The sequence below is a fragment of the Haliotis cracherodii genome, unplaced genomic scaffold, assembly GCF_022045235.1.
Source record: "Haliotis cracherodii isolate W230 unplaced genomic scaffold, xgHalCrac1.p SCAF_19, whole genome shotgun sequence".
Classification (NCBI taxonomy): Eukaryota; Metazoa; Mollusca; class Gastropoda; order Lepetellida; family Haliotidae; genus Haliotis; species Haliotis cracherodii.
In genome coordinates this window covers 20,150,702-20,172,422 of record NW_027266274.1, presented here as the reverse complement: position 1 = coordinate 20,172,422, position 21,721 = coordinate 20,150,702, and the positions used below count along the sequence as shown (strand labels likewise).

General features: G+C 40.4%; 1 protein-coding gene across 7 annotated transcripts in view; it reads left to right on the top strand.

Annotated features, from left to right (window-relative positions):
* The window catches only part of LOC139466851 (nck-associated protein 1-like), a 57,719-nt gene that overhangs the window by 24,423 nt on the left and 11,575 nt on the right, over nucleotides 1–21,721 (top strand). For 3 of the 7 annotated variants that reach the window (XR_011653631.1, XR_011653632.1, XM_071248589.1), the window contains exons 19-30: nucleotides 715–834; nucleotides 1,681–1,820; nucleotides 3,551–3,682; nucleotides 4,263–4,378; nucleotides 4,709–4,811; nucleotides 6,377–6,513; nucleotides 7,734–7,831; nucleotides 8,490–8,583; nucleotides 14,712–14,735; nucleotides 18,180–18,262; nucleotides 19,017–19,097; nucleotides 20,908–20,928. Coding sequence is in view for 5 of the 7 variants with exons in the window: in XM_071248589.1 (XP_071104690.1) it covers nucleotides 715–834; nucleotides 1,681–1,820; nucleotides 3,551–3,682; nucleotides 4,263–4,378; nucleotides 4,709–4,811; nucleotides 6,377–6,513; nucleotides 7,734–7,831; nucleotides 8,490–8,583; nucleotides 14,712–14,735; nucleotides 18,180–18,262; nucleotides 19,017–19,097; nucleotides 20,908–20,928 (1,149 nt within the window). In the remaining 2 variants the exon portion in view is untranslated. The remainder of the gene's footprint in view (nucleotides 1–714; nucleotides 835–1,680; nucleotides 1,821–3,550; nucleotides 3,683–4,262; nucleotides 4,379–4,708; nucleotides 4,812–6,376; nucleotides 6,514–7,733; nucleotides 7,832–8,489; nucleotides 8,584–14,711; nucleotides 14,736–18,179; nucleotides 18,263–19,016; nucleotides 19,098–20,907; nucleotides 20,929–21,721) is intronic. The other 4 variants (XM_071248591.1, XM_071248590.1, XM_071248592.1 and 1 more) reach the window with 3 other exon arrangements.

Genomic DNA, 21,721 nt, shown 5'->3' with positions numbered 1-21,721 from the left:
ATGTACAGTTTGTGTTTACAGCGGCACTCTTTCAGGACGACGAGCGTCCAGTACATGGTATACATGTACAGTTTGTGTTTACAGCGCCGCTCTATCGGGATGACAAGCGTCCAGTACATGGTATACATGTCCGGTTTGTGTTTACAGCGCCGCTCTATCGGGACGACAAGTGTCCAGTACGTGGTATACATGTACAGTTTGTGTTTACAGCGCCGCTCTATCGGGATGACAAGTGTCCAGTACGTGGTATACATGTCCGGTTTGTGTTTACAGCGCCGCTCTATCGGGATGACAAGTGTCCAGTACGTGGTATACATGTACAGTTTGTGTTTACAGTGGCACTCTATCGGGACGACGAGCGTCCAGTACATGGTATACATGTACAGTTTGTGTTTACAGCGGCACTCTTTCAGGACGACGAGCGTCCAGTACATGGTATACATGTACAGTTTGTGTTTACAGCGCCGCTCTATCGGGATGACAAGCGTCCAGTACATGGTATACATGTCCGGTTTGTGTTTACAGCGCCGCTCTATCGGGACGACAAGTGTCCAGTACGTGGTAAACATGTACAGTTTGTGTTTACAGCGCCGCTCTATCGGGATGACAAGTGTCCAGTACGTGGTATACATGTCCGGTTTGTGTTTACAGCGCCGCTCTATCGGGATGACAAGTGTCCAGTACGTGGTATACATGTCCGGTTTGTGTTTACAGCGGCACTCTATCGGGACAACGAGCGTCCAGTACGCCCACTGGTTCCTGCGTGAGATGTCGGAGGAGGTCAACCAGGTCATCACGGCGATCTGTGAGGAACAGTGCATGCTCAGCTACAAGGTGAGTAGCAGACAATGATATGTTAGCTAGTAAGGATGGCTCATTTCTCCTGCACCCATGTGTTTTTTGTTAAATATCAAATAAGATCATATTTTCTTTCAATTAAATGTGCTTTAAAAATACAAATACAAATGTCCTAAGAATAGGTCACAAATGCAAAAATTAAAAGGCATACTTTTTAACATAGCTATCAGTTGAAATTTTCTGATAATATTTACAAATCCTATTGCACATATCTGAACCTAAAAATGATCAGGAAATTTGTTTCACGTCAGTAAATTCTGCTATTGCGTGCATGCCGGTCTTTTATTCTCATTTTGATACCAAACATGTTACCAAGCAACGACAGATGAAGTAAATTGTTACGTATGTTTCTTTCTTTATCATGTTTATATACTGACTCACAATGTAAATGTTTTCAAGCATCTGACATGTTTGCGCTCAAGTCCATCTTGAACCTGAACAATGTCATTGTTGTGTTTAAATACCTCATGCCTTAATACTCAGAGCAGCCTAATTTCATTTTTGTGACCTTTTTACCAAATATTAAAAATATTGGAATATGCTTATTAAAAGTATTTCCTTAGTATATCCATCAACGGTTAATGTACACAGACGTCTCTAACACTTTGTTTACAAATGACTAAACTATGATTAATATAATGCTTCCCTCTGGACGTATATTTAAATTTTCGATGAAAGTCTAAAAATTCCACTTCTCTTCAGTGAAATTGCATTTGTTGTTTGTGCAATAAACTAAATTTGGATAAAAATCTAATAATTATCGATCCCTTGCCTGACTTTGTTGATGTGATTCCCTGATTGAGTTTGTGGTTGTTTGTGCAGCTGCTGCCGAAGCACAGCGCAGCCACCATCCTCCACACCGTGCAGCGCAAGAAGAACAAGGAGAAGAAGAACCGAGAGATCAAGGAGCCAGAGAAACCAGGGCAGGAGAGCATCCGCAAAAACAGGGAGAACTTTACCAGGTGATGTAGTGGCTTGATGAGGAGTTACATTCGTGTACAGACATTGGTCTTTGCAATATTAGTTAATTAGGATTAAAAATAATACAATTGGTTCTCAGGCAATGGCTTTTGAAAATAAAGTGCAGGCGGACAGCTTTTTTTGTTTTGTTCAAACTTCAAACTAATCAACCTGTGAAGGGCCTCCCTACATAAATGTATTCCTAGATGCGTAAAATACTGGAATACAGTCTTTGAATACCAGTGTGTGCATAGTACATGCATACAAGTTTCGATTTTATTTCATAATGCAAAGAAGTTATCGTAAGCACACAACACCGAAAGTAGCATGTCAACAAATGTGTACTGAAGTACGCAAGTTAGTCCTGTTATTACACTATCTGGCTATAAAAGTGTTCATTGTGTATCTGGACTTTGTAATCCACTATGTTACTTTTATCCAAGATTTCACTTAATTTTTACATTAATTTCGGTGAAATCGTGTATGGACTGATTGGCAAATCACATCAACTCACCATGATTTTGCTTTGAAATGAACATTAGTTGTTAGAGATATAAAGTCTTCAGCCTTCTTATCACTGTATTGAAATTTCTTTTCAGTTATGATATTTGCCATGACATTAAGTCTCCCAAAGATTGGGGAGAAAATTCTGGCTTATTTTATGAGACAAAAACACTTGTAACCTTACTCTCTGCCTATGAAACATTGTCTGGCATACAGTACACAAATACCATTGGATTAATAAATCATTATGTGTCGTGATGTATCGTAAATTTCATGTTTTCATTGACGAAATTTGCAAACAGCAAAACAAGCACATAAACTCCTATTGCCACCACGACCATAACACACGAGATGAACAGTAAAGCAGTGAGCATGTAAAGGGAAGTAACTGCACGCTATGTTGGATCGCATTGTTTTTAAGTATTGTAGCATTTTACTGTTGAGGTCGTGTGTGTTCGAGACGTGGAATATGTAAATATTTTCTTGCTTGAAAATGGGAATAAACATGGACTGGGAAACTGCATACTGTAATTTCTTGTGTGTAGTGTGCACAAGCTATTCTTGGGAAAAGGTTTGGGGAGAAAATTGCTGTTTTGTATATAACATGCAATCAAAAACTACATTGTATTGCTTCAGGCGAATGAACAGGAAAACAAACTTAGTCAACACAAATGTGAAGTTTGCTATAAGATATAACAAGACATGATTTACAATTTCAGATGCATTTCCTGTAATGCTAGACATTTTTGTAATATTCAGAGCTTAAGATTATTGCATGTAATTGTCTCGTACAATGTACAATTGTTGTACCGCTGAGATCATCATGAAAACCCCACTCATCAACATGTTCTCTTCAGCTGGCATGCCGAGAAACAACTGAAATATTGTCCAAGAGGCTTAATCCAATGCTTGTCGTTATATGGCTGACATAATGCTGATACGACGTAAAATTATAACTCACTCACTCACTAATCCTACGCTGACTTACTTTTGTCCTTGTGAACATCAGACCCGCCATGATGGTTAGAATCCCTGATTCTCCTCTCCCTAATCATGACCCACAATGCACTGTTTTGGCTTCATAACTGAAACGTGACATGGACCATAAGTCCCTCACTCACTGCTCCTCAGGTGACCCCAGGTGTTAAGTGAGTGCAGTTACCATGGTACCCTGTAGAATTTGTCGTCATGTTTGTTAGTGAATTCATTTCCTGTTTGATCCCCCAAGGATGGACAAGCTACACATGGCGCTGACAGAGCTGTGCTACGCCCTCAACTACTGCAACATCATCACCGTGTGGGAACACGGCTTCGTGCCCAGGGAGTTCTTCCTTCAGCATCTGGAGACGAGATTCAACAAGTAAATACATACATATATGCAATAATGACTGGTTTGGTTTGTGCCCCTCTTGGACCCAAGGCAGATTAGATCCCCACTATGTTTGGCATGGGTCCTAGAGCCGACCAAGTGGTCACAATGGTGATGTGATCGGTCATCAGGCCACAGTGATGTACCCGGAACACTGCTGCCGGCATAGTACAACTACACTCACTCACTCACTCTGTGACATATCATTACTACCTTGTAACCTGCGAAGATCCGGGTTAGAATAAGTCTTCAGCAAACCATGCTTGTCATAAGAGGTGCCCTACGTGATCGAGTAGTCAGGCTCGCTGACTTGGTTGATGCATGTCATTATGTTCCAATTGTGAGGATTGATGCTCATGATATCAATCACTGGATTGTCTGGTCCAGACTCGACTATTTACAGACTGCGTCATATAGCTGGAATATTGCTAAGTGTGTTAAACAGCAAACAAACAAACTACTTTGTATCTGCAGCCATAGGAAGTGGTTCAAATTTAGTTTCCTGCCCTCAATTTGACCAGTAACCATGGTAACAAAGTTCTACATTGCTTGTTTCCCTCCTCACTCACAGAGCCCTTGTTGGGATGATGATGTACAACCCAGAGACCAGTGAGATTGCCAAACCTTCAGAACTCCTGAACGGCGTGCGAGCCTACATGAATGTCCTCCAGAGTATAGAGAACTATGGTGAGGACAAAAATGCATACACAGGATATATATTTCAGTCTTGAAATTCAGCCATTGCATTTGATTTGATGTTGGACATTGGTTTAATGTGATGTACCGTGCTGTGCAGAGTGGCCTCCCTGAGCTTTTCAGTGTCTGCTAATTGTGAGTTCAAGCCAATATTTTCCCAACTTCGACTAATGGATGTTAGTTGTCAGGACAACAGCCAGGCACATGGGTTACACCAAAATAGTAATTGTCTATCACCTACATCACTTTCATCTTTACATGAAGTCACATACAAAACTGTGTTAAACTCACAGATTCACAGACTGGATGATGTCATTTCAGTTCACATCGACATTGCCCGAGTCTTTAACAATGTCCTACCCCAGCAGACGCAGGCCACCGACAGCACGGGGGAGAAGACCGTTACATCCAACTATACAAACTGGTAAATACATGTACCCTGTCACCATTTGTACAGTTGTAGTAGAAATCAGCTGTGCTGGGTTCTCTTCTATTATCACTGCCTGATCACTGTTCGAATTTAGAATGAAATATAAAGGGTACTTACTTCGGAGATAATCATACTGTTTTTCTATTTAGAGCTAGGTTACTTGTATATTTAACCGGGCTAAATTGATTTTCAGAACTCATCACACGGCGTATATAGAAAAATCATGTATAGAGAAGCGCCAAATTCCAAGCTCTCTGTTGTCCCCAAAACATTCTCTTTGTTGATTTCTATCGTGTTTTCTGCAAGAAATGTGTTGCCACACGTCCTATGAATATTGTAGTAACCACAACTTTGTATTTTGTAACCTATAATTGTAGATATTATTATTTAAATATGTCTACTGACACTAACTTAAAAAAGGACTATTCTATGAATATCAGCTTATGTGGCGATCTGGCCTTCAAATCGGCTGTTTCAATCAGAGGTTTTTTTTTGTGATTTAACCACTGCTGATTGACCAATCAGAAACGAGTAATTTCCAAAATCATGGTAGAATGTTAAATTTTGATGTTTCCGAGGGTCCCTAGATTCAAATACAATATGAGGAGACCTCAAGGTCCCATGGAATTCATTAGTTTTGAACACTGTAGTCATAATTTGGGATATAATTCTTTTATTTCATCGGCGTGTCTTATTAATAATACTCTTAAGCCCAAATACATTATTGATTTCATCCAAAACCTTCAAGAATGTAAGACTGGAGTCATTTCCTTTTTAATGTTTATATTTTTTTAACGGATGAGATTACCATGAAGCATGGAAGTTTTGTGGCTCTAGGCTAAAAAAAATAAGTCTTGGTTCTCAGGCTTCGCCCAAATCATCATAAAGTTCGCTGCATATTTTGTTTTTGTTTCCATTATAAAAACAAACAAAAAAATCCTTAAATATTCCAAGTTAAACGGTAGTCAAATACTGTATTCCGGTATTTTACTCATTAGGGAATACATTTATGTAGGGAGGCCCTCTCCCTGGTGGATTGTACACAACTGTTTACTTGATTACACAACTGTTTATTTGATTACACAACTGTTTATTTGATTACACAACTGTTTGCACATCGCTAAATAAGTGCAATAATCATGAATGTGACGTTAAACCCCATATCACCTCACCTTACCTCAAAAGAAAAAAGTGAGTGAGTTTGGTTTTACGCCTCTTTTAGCAACATTCCAACAATATCACGGCAGGGGACATCGGAAATGGGCTTCACACTTTCTACACGTGTACACACACACACACACACACACACACAGGCCACTGCACACACACACAAAGGCCACCGCCCGCACTATATTTTCAAAGGTTATTGCCTGAGAACCAATTCTTATGTTTTGTTTAAGCCCTATAGCTACAGTGTGTGCTTATAGTCAGTGTGGTCTGAAGGTACTCGGGGACAATAATATGATGTGAGGTGTCTTAAGATTTGAATCTATGAATCAATTTCTCGGCCTTGTCCATATGAATGAGGAAGTACTGATATATCCCATGATGCTCTGCAGGTATCTGGAGGTTCTCCTGCGCCGGGTGACGGTCAACATCGGCCAGATTGTCTACTCCCCCAGCCAGAAGGCATTTGTGAGCTTGTCCTCAGATGGAGCGGCGCCATTTGCTGCTGAGGAGTACGCTGATCTGACAGGTACAGGAGCCTGACCCCGGGGTGATTGCATAGGGGTGGGGATCAGGGGTGGGGTGGTGTTAGGGGAGTCACAAGATACGACTCTGATGTAAGAGACTGATTGTTTCGGGAAGGGATCCGGGGAAGAATAGGTCTTTTACAACCCATGCTTGCCATAAAAGGTGACTATACTTGTCGTAGGAGGCGACTAACGGGATTGGGTGGTCAAGTTCACCGACTTGGCTGCTGCATCTCATTGTATCCTAATTGCGTGGATCGATGCTCATGATGTCAATCACTGGATTGTCTGGTCTAGACTTGATTATTGACAAACTGCCATCATATAGCTGGAATATTGCTGATGCAGCACTAAACAAACAAACACATCACTGTCCTCCAGCACCCTCAGCAGGAGGGGTCAGATCGGGCAGATAGAGTGGGCAGTCACGATGTCCAGCGACCACAGTAGGAGGGGTCAGATCGGGCAGATAGATTGGGCAGTCACGATGTCCAGGACCCTCAGCAGGAGGGGTCAGATCAGGCAGATAGAGTGGGCAGTCACGATGTCCAGCACCCTCAGCAGGAGGGGTCAGATCGGGCAGATAGATTGGGCAGTCACGATGTCCAGCACCCTCAGCAGGAGGGGTCAGATCAGGCAGATAGAGTGGGCAGTCACGATGTCCAGCACCCTCAGCAGGATGGGTCAGATCAGGCAGATAGAGTGGGCAGTCACGATGTCCAGGACCCTCAGCAGGAGGGGTCAGATCAGGCAGATAGAGTGGGCAGTCACGATGTCCAGGACCCTCAGCAGGATGGGTCAGATCAGGCAGATAGAGTGGACAGTCACGATGTCCAGCACCCTCAGCAGGAGGGGTCAGATCAGGCAGATAGAGTGGGCAGTCACGATGTCCAGCACCCTCAGCAGGAGGGGTCACTTCAGGCAGATAGAGTGGGCAGTCACGATGTCCAGCACCCTCAGCAGGAGGGGTCAGATCAGGCAGATAGAGTGGGCAGTCACGATGTCCAGCACCCTCAGCAGGAGGGGTTACATCAGGCAGATAGAGTGGGCAGTCACGATGTCCAGCACCCTCAGCAGGAGGGGTTTAGATCAGGCAGATAGAGTGGGCAGTCACGATGAGTACAATCTAGGTATTGTTCTGTCTGGGAGACACCCCATGCAAACCATGGTGCCATGTTCATCCTACATACTGCTGTGGTCAATATGTCACATGATATTTCAGAGCTACGAGCGCTGGCAGAGCTTATTGGGCCGTACGGGATGAAGTACATGGGCGAGAGACTGATGCTAAACATCGCCAGCCAGGTGGACGAACTCAAGGTAACACAATGAAACAGGTTGACTACTGTACCACCGTATGGGGAGAGATACACCTCATGCTTGTCGTGAGAGCAGATTAATGTAGGGTCCCAGCTGGTTGTCAAGTAAACAGTGGGTGAAAGTACACGCTTCTATGGTTGATCCTTGTACTCTATCACCCCGTAGGGATTCCAGGTCAAAGTGGGTCACCAATACCTCATGCTTGTGGTGAGTGCAGATTAAACTGTGGCCAGACTGGGTGCATCTTCCCCAGGCAAGGGAATTAACTGACTGTAGAAGTCCAGTTTCCACATAGAAGGGACATAACTCTTAATAGCCACTGGTGGCACTAAGATCAAGCCAGGAAACTGGACTTTTATAGTCAGTTAACTCCCTTGCCTCAGGGTGATGGACTCAGGGTTATATTAACCAGTCTCTTGCGAGTGTGATCACCTGCAGCACCAGGTGGTACATGTCTAACACCTGCAGGGTTTAGGGCTTCAACTCATTGTCAGAACATACACTGTCAAACAGCGGCGTTAAAACCAACTCACTCACTCACTCACTCATGGGTTGTATTTGGTAAATGCCACTTTGGGCTCTCCTCTCACAATATGCTGACTCACCATGATTGATTTTGTTAACCACGTCTCTGTCAGTTGAATATCTCGTGTTGCAGAAACTTGTGATCATCAACAAGGACGTGCTGATCCAGCTCCGGACCAGCTTTGATAAACCCGAAACGATGAGGGAGCTGTCTAGGAAACTGCAAAGTAAGAGATTCGGCCTGTGCCCTCTGTATATTACAATGTGGTTACCCTACTGCACCTTCACTGTTAAAATACACCTTTGTATCTTGTGATGAAATATGTTTATCTGGACATAGATTAATTAATTAATATTTTAATAGAAATAAATAAAATGTATACTGAATGGAGTTCTGGCATACAATGATATCTCAATTTTTATGTCAAAACTATTTTCAGTTTGCCTCAGCTAAGAAAATAGATAATAAATTAGACCTGTGAAGATCCAGGTAGAAAATAGGTGAGGCGACTAACGGGATCAGTGGTCAGACTCGCTGTCTTGGTTGATGCATGTCATTGTATCCCAATTGTGTAGATTGATGCTCATGATGCCAATCACTGGATTGTCTGGTCCATAATAGATTATTTAGAGACCACCGTCATATAGCTGCAATATTGCTGAGTGTGGTGTTAAACAAACAAAAACATAATAAATTAACAAAATTAATTAGTTAAAATATCAATTTCTGAGATCTCTTGATGCAATAAGCTTGTTGTTTGACAAGATAAGACAAATATCCTCTATGTTAACTTCACATGAATGATAGTACTCAATCTCCAATTCTTCACTTGACCTGAACGCTGTATGTATACAAGTGCACGGTATAGGGGTATGAAGATTTGGATGTATCTATCTACAGATCTATATAAAACATGTTCAGAGAGTAGATGATCAATAGGCCCAGTCAGTGTCAGCTGCAGGACCTTCACTGAGTACTGATGAACACGATGGATGGATTTGTAATATACAGGGATCTCACGATAAGTTTACATCAGGATACTGATATGATAATTTAGAACAGACCAATTTTATTTCTTGTTTTGCATATTTCAATGTTCAGTACATCAAAACGTGCAAGGCAAAATATAAAAGTTGTCCAATTTGAGGTTAAGCTCTTGAGCATAAAAAAGTCTCTTGCAATATTCGTGATAGTAGTTTAAAAACAAATAGAAACAAACAGATGTTGGAAATAAGATTATTTACTATCAGAGCTTTACAAAATTCCCAATTTTGAACAGAATAGCAAAGTATTTTTCAAAATTTGCTGACAAGGTTCACTTGTAAATCACTGACACAGTGAAATTCTGATTATGTCCTTGTATTGGGTTCCGGAGATATGTCTGGCCGAGAGAGAGGTTCCAGATTGATGCTTGTTGTGGTACACGTTGTGACTATGGGAGAACTGATTCAGCACACATGGTGTTGTGAGGACAAGTATCTAGATGAATGATGTAATCGTGACTACATGTAAAGTGCAGGACTTAAGCTGACCAGTAGAGCTATTCCACTTTCAGGACATAACGCTGGTAATTACATGGAGACTGACTGGAGAAACATGTGGCTCTCCTCTCTGTATCCACCCGTTGTCTGTAGCAGGGTTCAGGGACTTGTCTTTATACAATTCTACATTTGGCATCAATTGTCTCAAACCTAGACAGTGCAGAACTAAATTCTGCAACTTGTAACAAAAGCTAGCATTCAATAACTGGAGTAACTAGATCAAGCAGCATTTTCAAATATATATTTTTACATTTGAACCTCACTTATCCAGACTCTTGCATTTTCTCAATATTGTCCGGATAAGTGAATTTCTGGATTACTACCCAATTACTCCTTTACCAAATATTCATTTCACACTGACATTGGCCTAATATATGTTGGTGTATTTGTTAATGAGAGCAATTATTCAATCAACGTTGCTGAAAATAGACCTGTCCCTGGAAAGATGATGAGATGAAAGCCACACACTTACCCCCAAATTAACGAAGTTACTGATGAATGGGAGTAGCTGTGGTCTGCTAGAAGTAACATTTGTAGATGTCTCTCTTGTCAGTGGCTCATGTGTGATTTGTCTTTATGCATCATGTAGAGACGAAGCCCGTTTCAAGTAAGGCTGTGTCATTAATATATCTGTGTAGCTTCAGTGGCAGTGTTGAATATTGGATGTCATTGTCACTCATCATCTCCGAATTGGGAGATGTTACTGTAGAATTCTGACTTCTGTATTGTGATAATTAAACAGTCTGTGCCAAAACCATTTCAGTCCATTAGCCCAAACTTTTAACATAATTTTCAGTACATTTTTGTGCTATCATATGGCATGTATTACCTGATATTCTAGACCGAACAGAATTTTACTAGACTCAGGCTTTGGACTAGTGGCTAAAGTCGCAGACTGAAACATTTTGTGAGTCATTTGTTAGTGAATTGTTTTATTTAAGGTAAAAATGTTTCATCTGTCATATTGCATATTATTATCAAGAATTAGTTTGCGATTTCTTGTTTTGAAAAAGTCAACTGGATGTTGTTTGTGTCAATTTTGAAATATTACTATTCCATAATATGCTGTTCATAGGTTAATAATTTGATATGATCCATTGTAATTAATATTGATAAGATTAACTATATTCTGATTTTGATGATGTAATGAGACTTTCTTTAAAGTAAAATGAATTGTGTCATTCAACTCTTGACAGTGAAAATTGTTGTTCATGTTATCAACCACTGGTACACCGTTCTCACACTCAATTATTCCCTAGCTGCCATAATACAGCTAGAATATTGACTGTGACTTGAGACACCCTTCTCTCCCCTACAAACATCTTAAAAAAGTACAGAAAATTAAAATAACACTGCCACTGAAGCTTGCATTATTTTGTCAGTTTGTCCAATTTGTAGTCATGACAACAGAAAGGTTGATCAATCACGCCAAGAGGCGGGATGTGCATGTGTTCCTGTAAGTCTCTCTGTTGGAGAAGCTGGTTAAGACTTGAATGAGTTCACAGCCTCGACTTCAATGACTGATCAACTCAGATAAAAGCAAACAAATAGCAACACATTTGGATAAAATAATTCATTGATGGAATCCAAACTTGAGATCCTGCATATTTCTTTTATTTGAAGAACAGTATTTATAGTTTCTAAATTTGATGTTTCAAATTTTTCTTGAATTTTACCGTCACTTTCCCTTCTCTCTCTCCTTCCCTTTCTTTCCCTCTTTACATTATTTCTACACTGTTGTGTCTGTGTTCATGTACTGTCATCTTGGTATAAGCCCTGAGCTCATAGTTACGATAAGTAGGAATTATTTACTCTCAGTACAGTCCAAATTGTTTGCAATGTTTCATTCAAGCTCAAGGTCACACTCAAGGTCATTCTGTCCAGAAATTGATTCCCTGTTCAAAGTGTTGTGACTTTTCCCATCATATTTATTGTGGTCAAGCCCAGTGATGAGGGATTGTCTCCCTTAGCCTTGCCAGGATCTGCTATCTAGGTTTCCCCAAGTTCCCCTGAATATGATCCTTGGTCAGAAGGCAACCTGTTTCACCAGTGGCAGATGCCATGAACATGCATTATGTTTGTCTCCCCTTCCATATAAAGCTGACATGTCATCATGATGAAAAACCCATGTTAAGATGCAGGATAGAATTGGACTTCAGCAATCCATGCTTGTCATAAGTTGCGGATAACGGAATGGGATGGTCGGACTCACTGACTTGGGGTGACAAATGACATTGTATCCCACCTGAGTAGATCAAACCTCATTATGTCAATCACTGAATTGTCTGGTCCAAACTCAATTATTTCAAGATCCGTCAATAGCTGAAATATTGCTGAGTGCGGCGTTAAACAACAAACAAACAAACAGGATGATAAAACTGAAATAATGTGGAAATATAATGCCACTCACTTGTTTTCTGTGGAAACCTAAGAGCAGGAGATCTCATCGGAACACAAGATGGCCTGTAGTTTGTCGAAGTGGAGTACACAGATTTAGATTTTATACGTAACCTCTGACCCCATCCAGGAGTTGAGATCCCCCTCTATCACATATGTATGGATGATATTCTGTGATGGCGTGTCCAGATGATTATTGTCCAACACATCCCTGATAATTCATTGCAACTTCTCTCCATCCTATGATGATGCACACGAGCACGTGGACCCATCCGCCATTTTAGCTTCATGACAGACTGATGTCACAATCTCCATCTCTCGTAGCTCTAACTCTCCAGGACCCTGTCAAAACCAGTCAAAACACCTGTCCTGTATGCGAGTTTGGCATAGATTCACATTCAAACTCATGTCCTTGTGAGCATGGCCTGAGAAAGTTAACTTCAATCAGAAGTAAAGACGAAAAGACGTTTCAATGAATATCAAAACAGTGAGAGTGAAGTAAATATTCTGCATGACGTTGCCTAGGAGACAGCTCACATCCCGAGTACTGTGATATCTCAATTACGATCTTTGTAATTTGATTTGATTTTTGTCGTTTCGTCTTTTGAACCAGACTGAAATCAAACTATGTTGGCGAATGGGTCCATAATTTTTCATCATAATAAAGAGACAAAACCATGAGTAACCAAGGATATGTCCACTATTGCATGTGAATACATGTCAAATGGTAAGTGTAGTTTTACATAGAATGGGCTTATATCTGAGATTCCATCTGTCACTGTCTTGTCTCTGTCTGTGTTAGTGATACTGTACATGTAACTTTCACCAGTTAGTTCTGTCACGTTTCATTCTGTATGTTCCACTATGATTATAACAGATTTCTTCCAAAACAAAATTTTCTATCTTTTTTCTCCTTTGAGGTTTAAAGTGGTATTACAGTGCCATCTCATTATTCTAGGTGTAACGATTGCAGTAAAATCATCCAGAACTTCTTGCATTGCAGGGATTTCCTAGACTTGCTCAAAGGCCGATATTAGGCATCTGCAGCAAATGTCAGTACATATTTCCCCTATTCATGTACTAAAGTTATAATTAATGTTAGAGCTTGGTAGAGGAGACTTGTATATCACTGGTAGCAGGACCAATGAGGAGGGACAGGGTTTGATGCTTAGTTTTAGATTGCTGCATTGAAGGCAATGTCAATATATCTTTGTATGGGACAAAATATGAGCCTTGTAAAAGTCACAGGTTTGAGCAGAATAATTATTTGTTGCCAAATGGTCTTTGTTTGGATTCCTAGCTAAATCCCTGCAATGTTCTGGATGAGTCACAAGACCTGATTATGTCCACCTTACAAAACGTAGTGTCCAGTACATCAGGATCTGGACTATAGAGTTTTCATTGTGTACTGGTTAATAGCATGTGAGGCACATACATACAACAAAGTTACTATCAAGCTGCTTTGCTGTGATATGTTTTGTATTGACTTGTTGTTGCGTTATAGAAGACTTACACTGTCCATGTCAACTCTGCCTCCAGTATATCATGTCTTTTCCTTCTGCCCTTTTTTCATTTTCTGTTTTTCTGTTCTCTCTTTCCAACCACCCAGTGAAACCTCTTAACCACCCTCCCTCCCAGCCGATCTCTCATTCAGACAACCACCCTCCCTCCCAGCCAGTCACTCATTCAGACAACCTCCCTCCCTCCCAGCCAATTACTCATTCAGACAACCACCCTTCCTCCCAGCCAATCACTCATTCAGACAACCGACCTCCCTCCCAGCCAATCACTCATTCAGACAACCACCCTCCCTCCCAGCCAGTCACTCATTCAGACAACCACCCTCCGTCCCAGCCAATTTCTCATTCAGACAACCACCCTCCCTCCCAGCCAATTTCTCATTCAGACAACCACCCTCCCTCCCAGCCAATCACTCATTCAGACAACCACCCTCCCTCCCAGCCAGACCTTCATTCAGACAACCACCCTCCCTCCCAGCCAGTCACTCATTCAGACAACCACCCTCCCTCCCAGCCAGTCACTCATTCAGACAACCACCGTCCCTCCCAGCCAGTCACTCACTCACTCACTCACTCACTCTCGTCACGATATGGCTGAAATTTTGCCGATGTGATGTTAAATTTCACTCACTCACTCACTCACTCACTCAGCCACTCACTCACTCACTCATATTTTACTATTTCAACAATCTTTCTAATTTATCTTTTCATTCTCTTTCTTTCTCTATTATTTCCTTATGTTTATCTCCCCTTGTTTTGAAATTCTATGACAATCTATTCTATGAGAATTTGTAAACCATGCAGACCAAGACCCATGTTTGTTTGCTTCCATGCTGTTACCCTGTTGTCTTCTATATCCTCATCTCCATCACATCACGTTTTGCTTTCTCCGTTAGCATCACATAAGAATGCGCCGAGCGGTAAGTCCGACAGCAGGTTTTGGCAGCAAGAACCGTTTGTCATTTGTTTGGTGTTTTTTATTTCCGCCAGCGAACCATCCTTCCTTCCTTGTTTAAAATGTGCATCTTTAAGTTTTCCATTATTTCCTGGTCAGCATTTTAACATGACTCCTTGTGAGTTATCGTCAGACACCGTCAGCACCACCACGGTCAGATTGTACAGTCTCCATTTGGCAAACTCACAACAAACTCTATTGTGTGACTTTCACTGTGTAAAATGTAGTGTTCTGTAAATATTGAGCTGACAGAAACAAGCCATAGTTATTCGAAGATCTGTCACAGTTTTCTTTTCTTCTTACCTGCTTCTAACTGGTTAAAACATACTACCGTTTATTACCGTAGATAAGCCGATCTCATAGATAAGCCACCACCGTATGACCGTAGATAAGCCACCACCGTATATGACCATAGATAAGCCAATCTCATAGATAAGCCACCACCGTATGACCGTAGATAAGCCACCACCGTATATGACCGTAGATAAGCCGACCTCATAGATAAGCCACCACCGTATATGACTGTAGATAATCCGATCTCATAGATAAGCCACCACTGTATATGACCGTAGATAAGCTGTTCTCATAGATAAGCCACCACCGTATATGACCGTAGATAAGCCAATCTCATAGATAAGCCACCACCGTATATGACGGTAGATAAGCCGATCTCATAGATAAGCCACCACCGTATATGACCGTAGATAAGCTGATCTCATAGATAAGCCACCACCGTATATGACCGTAGATAAGCCGATCTCATAGATAAGCCACCACCGTATGACCGTAGATAAGCCACCACCGTATATGACGGTAGATAAGCCGATCTCATAGATAAGCCACCACCGTATATGACCGTAGATAAGCCGATCTCATAGATAAGCCACCACTGTATATGACCGTAGATAAGCCGATCTCATAGATAAGCTGAATATTAACTAAGTCCTTGAAATCTGTATCAAAATGTGAGATAAGCGGATCCCCAACCTAAAACTATGTCTTGTCATGATCTGTCATCGGAAATAGACTATCAACAAATGTGTATTGAATTGCACATGTTAATCGTGTCGTTACACCGTCAGTAATAAGAAGTGTCTACTTGTATATCTGGACTGATGTTTCTAATCTATGTGATCTATTTTTTTAATTTTGATCAAACTTTCATTCAATTATATTTACATTAGTTCCGGTGTCCATCCAGTACTTACAACTTCCGTTTGCCCTCTTCCATAAGATCTGCTTTTCCAACTCACCGTAATTTACAGCAACCATGATCATATTACCGCTACTGACACCTTAATGTTTGTTACCAACAGAAAAAGAGTGTGATGAAAGTGTTACCCATACATAAGCCGACCCCTTTCTACAGAATCCTTTTTCTGGTCTTCAAAATTTGGCTTACGTACGGTCATATACAGAATCAGAAAATATCTTCATCTTGTTAAATATAACAATTGTTTCGCTACATAGAAAAATACAGGCAGGTCATTCAGACAGCAATTTTATTCAGGCCTTAAAATAAGAATTTAAATATGAAACTTCTATGAGATATGTACAGGTGTTCGCGCATGTGACAGTTTCAGCGCTCGTGTGTGAGTTGTGCCACAGTGTGTCCAGACATCTAAATATGCACATTGCTGTGTAGACTCTCCAGCCTGTAGGCTGTGTTCAGGGGGAGCTGGTGTCAGCATGGTTCTCAGCTGTTCAAGTCAACTCTTTCCTTTTGTTTTTAGTCCCAGAATATTTATTATGAATGCCAATTTTTGTTACGAGCATGGCTATGGAATATTATTTATCATTCTTTTTTTTTTATTTTTGTAGCATTGAATAACATTTTCATGACTCAACATATAATCTCCCCGTCCTATTTCCCGTTCTGGTTTCAGGCTGGATTTAGTAACTTGTAGTTATTTATCTCATGAAAATAGACATAAGTAAGAAGCGAGGACACGATGGGGTAAACAATGTTCACTCACTCACTGAACACGTCACTGATAACTGTAGCTGAAATGGGGCCGACCCATTCTTCAGCAACCCATGCTATGCTCGTCATAACAGGCGACTAAACTTGTCATAACAGGCGACTATGCTTGTCATAACAGGTGACTATGCTTGTCATAACAGGCGACTATGCTCGTCATAACAGACGACTATGCTCATCATAACAGGCGACTATGCTCGTCATAACAGACGACTATGCTCGTCATAACAGGCGACTATGCTCGTCATAACAGACGACTATGCTCGTAATAACAGGCGACTATGCTCGTCATAACAGGCAACTATGCTTGTCATATCAGGCGACTATGCTCGTTATAACAGGCGACTATGCTCATCATAACAGGCGACTATGATTGTCATAACAGGCGACTATGCTTGTCATAACAGGCGACTACGGGATCGGGTGGTCAGACTCACTGATTTGGTAGATGCATGTCATTGGCTCCAAATTGCTTAGATCCATGCTCATGATATCAATCACTGGATTGTCTGGACCAGACACGATTATTTACAGACCGCCATCACATAGCTGGAATATTGGTGAGTGTGGCGTTAAACAGCAAACAAACAAACTTTATTTTTCTTAAAAAAACAAGATCTTTTTACAAGATCCGGACTGATCATGTACAGCTATGATATTGTGAAAGGGGATTATTGTTGTAAAATAAGAAATTGATTTACACATATATTTCTTTTCAATACCATTTTAATATTTGATTTCCTCAAATATTTCCATTGGTGTTTCTTATGTTTATAATAAATACACAAGAGATATGTATTGTCAGCTGATAGTGAGTCATGAATAAGTGTTTTCGTGTGTGCCATAATATTCAGGAAAGAAATGTTCTATTTCCGCATGTTTTACTGTTGTAATAATAAGATGTTTAACTTATTAAACCTTGTCTTGAAAATGTGCTACATCCCTCATGACTAATGTCAACCATTTGCATGAACATCTGTTGTCCAATCGTGTCGGTGTCATGTCTGTCCTTGACATTGACACTAGTTACATATATAATTGCATGTATCTTTTTCTTTGGATCAAATGAATATTGAAGTTATTCTAAAGGTTGTGATAAATATAAACTTAATTAAAAAATTGCTATCCTTAAAATCAATTTTGAAGTCTGTATTCAAAATGAAATGTCTAGAATAAAAAAATATTCTTTATTATGCCATATTGTCAATATAAATATACACTTTGTATCAGTTTTCCTTCTTTTCTACAATACAAGGCTTAAAAGTAATTATTTATATGTTATATCAAAGCAATTTAAAATCAGTTTCCTATGTTGGGATCAGTTTCTTGGTTGTAGGTAGTTGTCCTTCTAATAGCATATTTTCAAGAATTGTTTGGTAATGGCTGTGTACCAGTGAAGTGTTTTTGATGACTGATGTGCTTCCCCAGATGTGGACATTGTGTTGATGAGGATGACCATGGTCGGTGTTCTGCTGGCGTTCCGGGGACTGGCGCAGGAGGCTCTCAGAGACGTAAGTGGGCACTGCCGCCACCACTGTGAACATCTGGGTTAGAATTGGTCTTCAACATCCTCTGCTCGTCGTAAGAGGCGACTGTGAGGATTGGGTGGTCAGGCTTGCTCCCAAATGTGTAGATACTCACGATGCACAATAAACGTTTATATGCTGCTCCAACTGTGTATGCTTTATCTAATCTGGAATGCTTTGTTAAAAAGAATTGAACCTATACAATAAGATGTAGATTTGGGTTTTGAAAATCATTTTTTTTATATTCCTGTGATATTGGACTGAAAATTTACTGAAATGTAACATCGTTTTCTTTCTTATTGATGATGGCGTGAAACAATTAGATGACGTCTCTTGCCAAAATGATTTAATTTCGCCTACTTTTGCTTGTGTTTGTGACGGGTGCCACATGTGGGGAAGGGTACACTCACCTTTTCACAAACACCTGGTATCATCACTATTTGATAGTCATTCATAAACATATAACAAATGTTATATTTGGGATAACACTTTCTTAGTAAAGTACAGATTCTAGTACGTTTTTGGTTTTAGTCCCATCAGGGATTCAAACCCACACTGCCAGAGTGAGGCACCTAATCACCATTCATAAACCCATGATATAGTCGAAACCGTACAATTAACACTTTCAGTTGAGAACTCTTATGACTATGGAAAGGGCTTTGTGGCTTTTATTTAAAGATGGCTGATGGGGCATTAAGCAATAGTCTGCTCTCACTCACTGACTGCTGTTGTTCTTCAGGTGTTGGGAGACCGCATCCCCTTCCTGATGGGCTCGGTGAAGGACCTCCACCATTACGTGCCCAACACGAAGGATGCCATGGTAGGTGATCCTTCTCACTCTGTCCTACCTTCAGTGCCTGGAGTTATTGGAACACTTTATCACATTTATTTGGGGCAATTTATTTTGACTCCCTGTCACCTGATTTAACTATGGCTATTATGACAGCTGTCATTTTACGTTCATAGTTTTAGTTCTGTCGCTCCTTGTCTGGAATAGTGAATGATTGTTATGTTGGATTGTTCTGAATAGAAACTTCTGAGAGGAGGATGTTAATCAAATGTTCGTGGCTTTCATCACTGCAGTAGGGGAATAAGGGCTTGATAAGGAACAAATAAGGAGTCAATAGGATTTCCAGGTCACATTGACAGTTCACAAATGAAAGTTATGGTTGTGTTTACTTGCAAAGGTAACTGTAATCATGTAAAAAATGTTTTTGTGTTAAATAAAGGCGTTATTGATACAGACTGAATGGCTTTATAGACTTCAGATCAATCTACAGGGTACCCAATAAGCCCAAACTCAGTCAAATCTGATCTTAGTTCTCGCTATGCTACTGCTACTGAAAGATCTGAAGACATCCCCTTAAAGGTCACTTCAGACCGACCTTTCATGAACTTTGATCAACCAATGAAAATGACTAACAGAAAGCTGCTTTCTCGATCTTTATGACACTAGTTTCAAAATGGCGACTTCCATTCCATGGTAGTGAACTCTAAGACCTGACACCACACCATGTGTATAGTCAGACCAAGGGGGCTTGATGCTGTTATATTGTGTATAAATGTGTCAAACCCCAGACGTTTACCCATATATTTTCAAGGAGGAAAAAACGTAATCATGTATCTTGAGAAGACCCGGCGGTCCCATCTTAATTCAAATTAGACACCAGTAGACTTTAAATCTTCAAAGAAAAACTGAAGTATTGATTAATGTGCTTCTGAAAAAACTGATTAGATCAAAAAAGAAAATGGTTACAGTTACTTTTGCCTTGGATATCTTTTGGTGTTTACTTAAATAACAATTGCGGTTTTATCTGGAGTTTCAAGCCAAGAAACAGATGCCTGGCCGTCTTATATGTCTTTAACACTTCAACAATACGTAATAAGATTTATGAAAATATATATCTTAGTTTTATACCCTGTGAAAGTTTTTTTCTCAAAATAATGGCTAAAACATTTAATATGCCGCAGCAGTTTTACCTCCGTAGCAACAGGGTTATTCCCCCTGACCCAGTAGCCTCCAAGCTCCTTCGCAGTGTGTGACACCTTTGTTACACTCTCGGTAACATCGCTGCCACCAGTGTGGGCGCGACCATTACAAGAATCTTGAAATTTGCCCTCTAACCCCAAATGTAGTAACGGGTATACTTTTGTTTTTGTCCTTGCAAATGCCATCATAGTTATTTTTTAAAAGGTTTACGGCTGACCATATTTCCAAGATGAATTTACCTTTTGGTTTGTTTGATTTTCCATTCGTCTGCAATCTCGACCCAATCTACGGTAATCAAACAGCTTCCCCCTTACACTCTTACTATACCAATTACATGATAGTTGGCATGAAACAGAAATTCAAATTGACAAACAAAGAAAATAATAAAGCAGGGGTAAGAGTATTCGAGTCACGGTAGTCTTCACGGTCAGTCGGTTGTGAGTTCAACTCCGAGCATGGTTGTAGCCACCTATCACAGTGGGAAACTTTTACTGGTGGCAGCGATAGTTTTGAGAGCTCCGCGTACAGGCTATCACTGTGAGGAGCCTGAGTAGCCTCCTGCCTTCCTCCCAGCCAATCAGAAACATCGATTCTTTAAATTTGGGGAAGGTATATTCTAATGTTTAATTCCTTGCTGCAGCCTGCCTCTTTGAAAATCCAGGTTTGTTCAAATCCTACTGAGTGTTTTGGAGTGTGACGTTTGGTTTTTGTATTCTTTGACTCTTCAGTTATCCTCATTGCTCAACCACTGTGCAACATTACTCGACTTTATTCTAGTCGGTTTAAGTGTTTCTTTTTTTAGTTTGATTACAAATTATGATTTCGTATTCTCATTGTCATTTATGAATAACTTGGTTTTCTTCCAGTTTTGCATGACCTTGACCTTGTTACTATCACATGGCTGTTGTATTATGGGTAGACAGATGAATGTATCTAACGGTAGTGACTATCACATGGCTGTTGTGTGATGGGTAGAAACATGAATATGTCTAATGGTATTTAGTCCTGTTGTATATAATATGACGTTAAACCATCTTCTATATCTCCAGAGCTCACATTTTGGTAAAGCTACACTAACCCCAGCATGCATTACCGTGGTCCCCCTGATCTCAAGTTACCTGCCCTTGATTTTCATTTACATTTTACAGACCAATCAATAGTCAAGGTAATGAAAAAGGGCAATGGGTAAGGGAGGTAACTCTTATTGCCTAGAAACCAAAGCCACCACCAGTACTAATGGACATGAAGACGTCTTTCCATCTAAAGTTTTTGAGGCTTTCTTTTGCCTGTGAGTTTTTCAGTGTTGATTTCTTGCAAACTCTATCGTAAATAATGTGACTGCCCTCTGTGGCCAACACCTTTGAGGCTGGTTTGTAACTCGCATTCTGATTGGTCCGTTAGCCTGAGTAGCTTAGCAAATCGAATTGGCAAATGAAAATCAATGGCAGGTAATT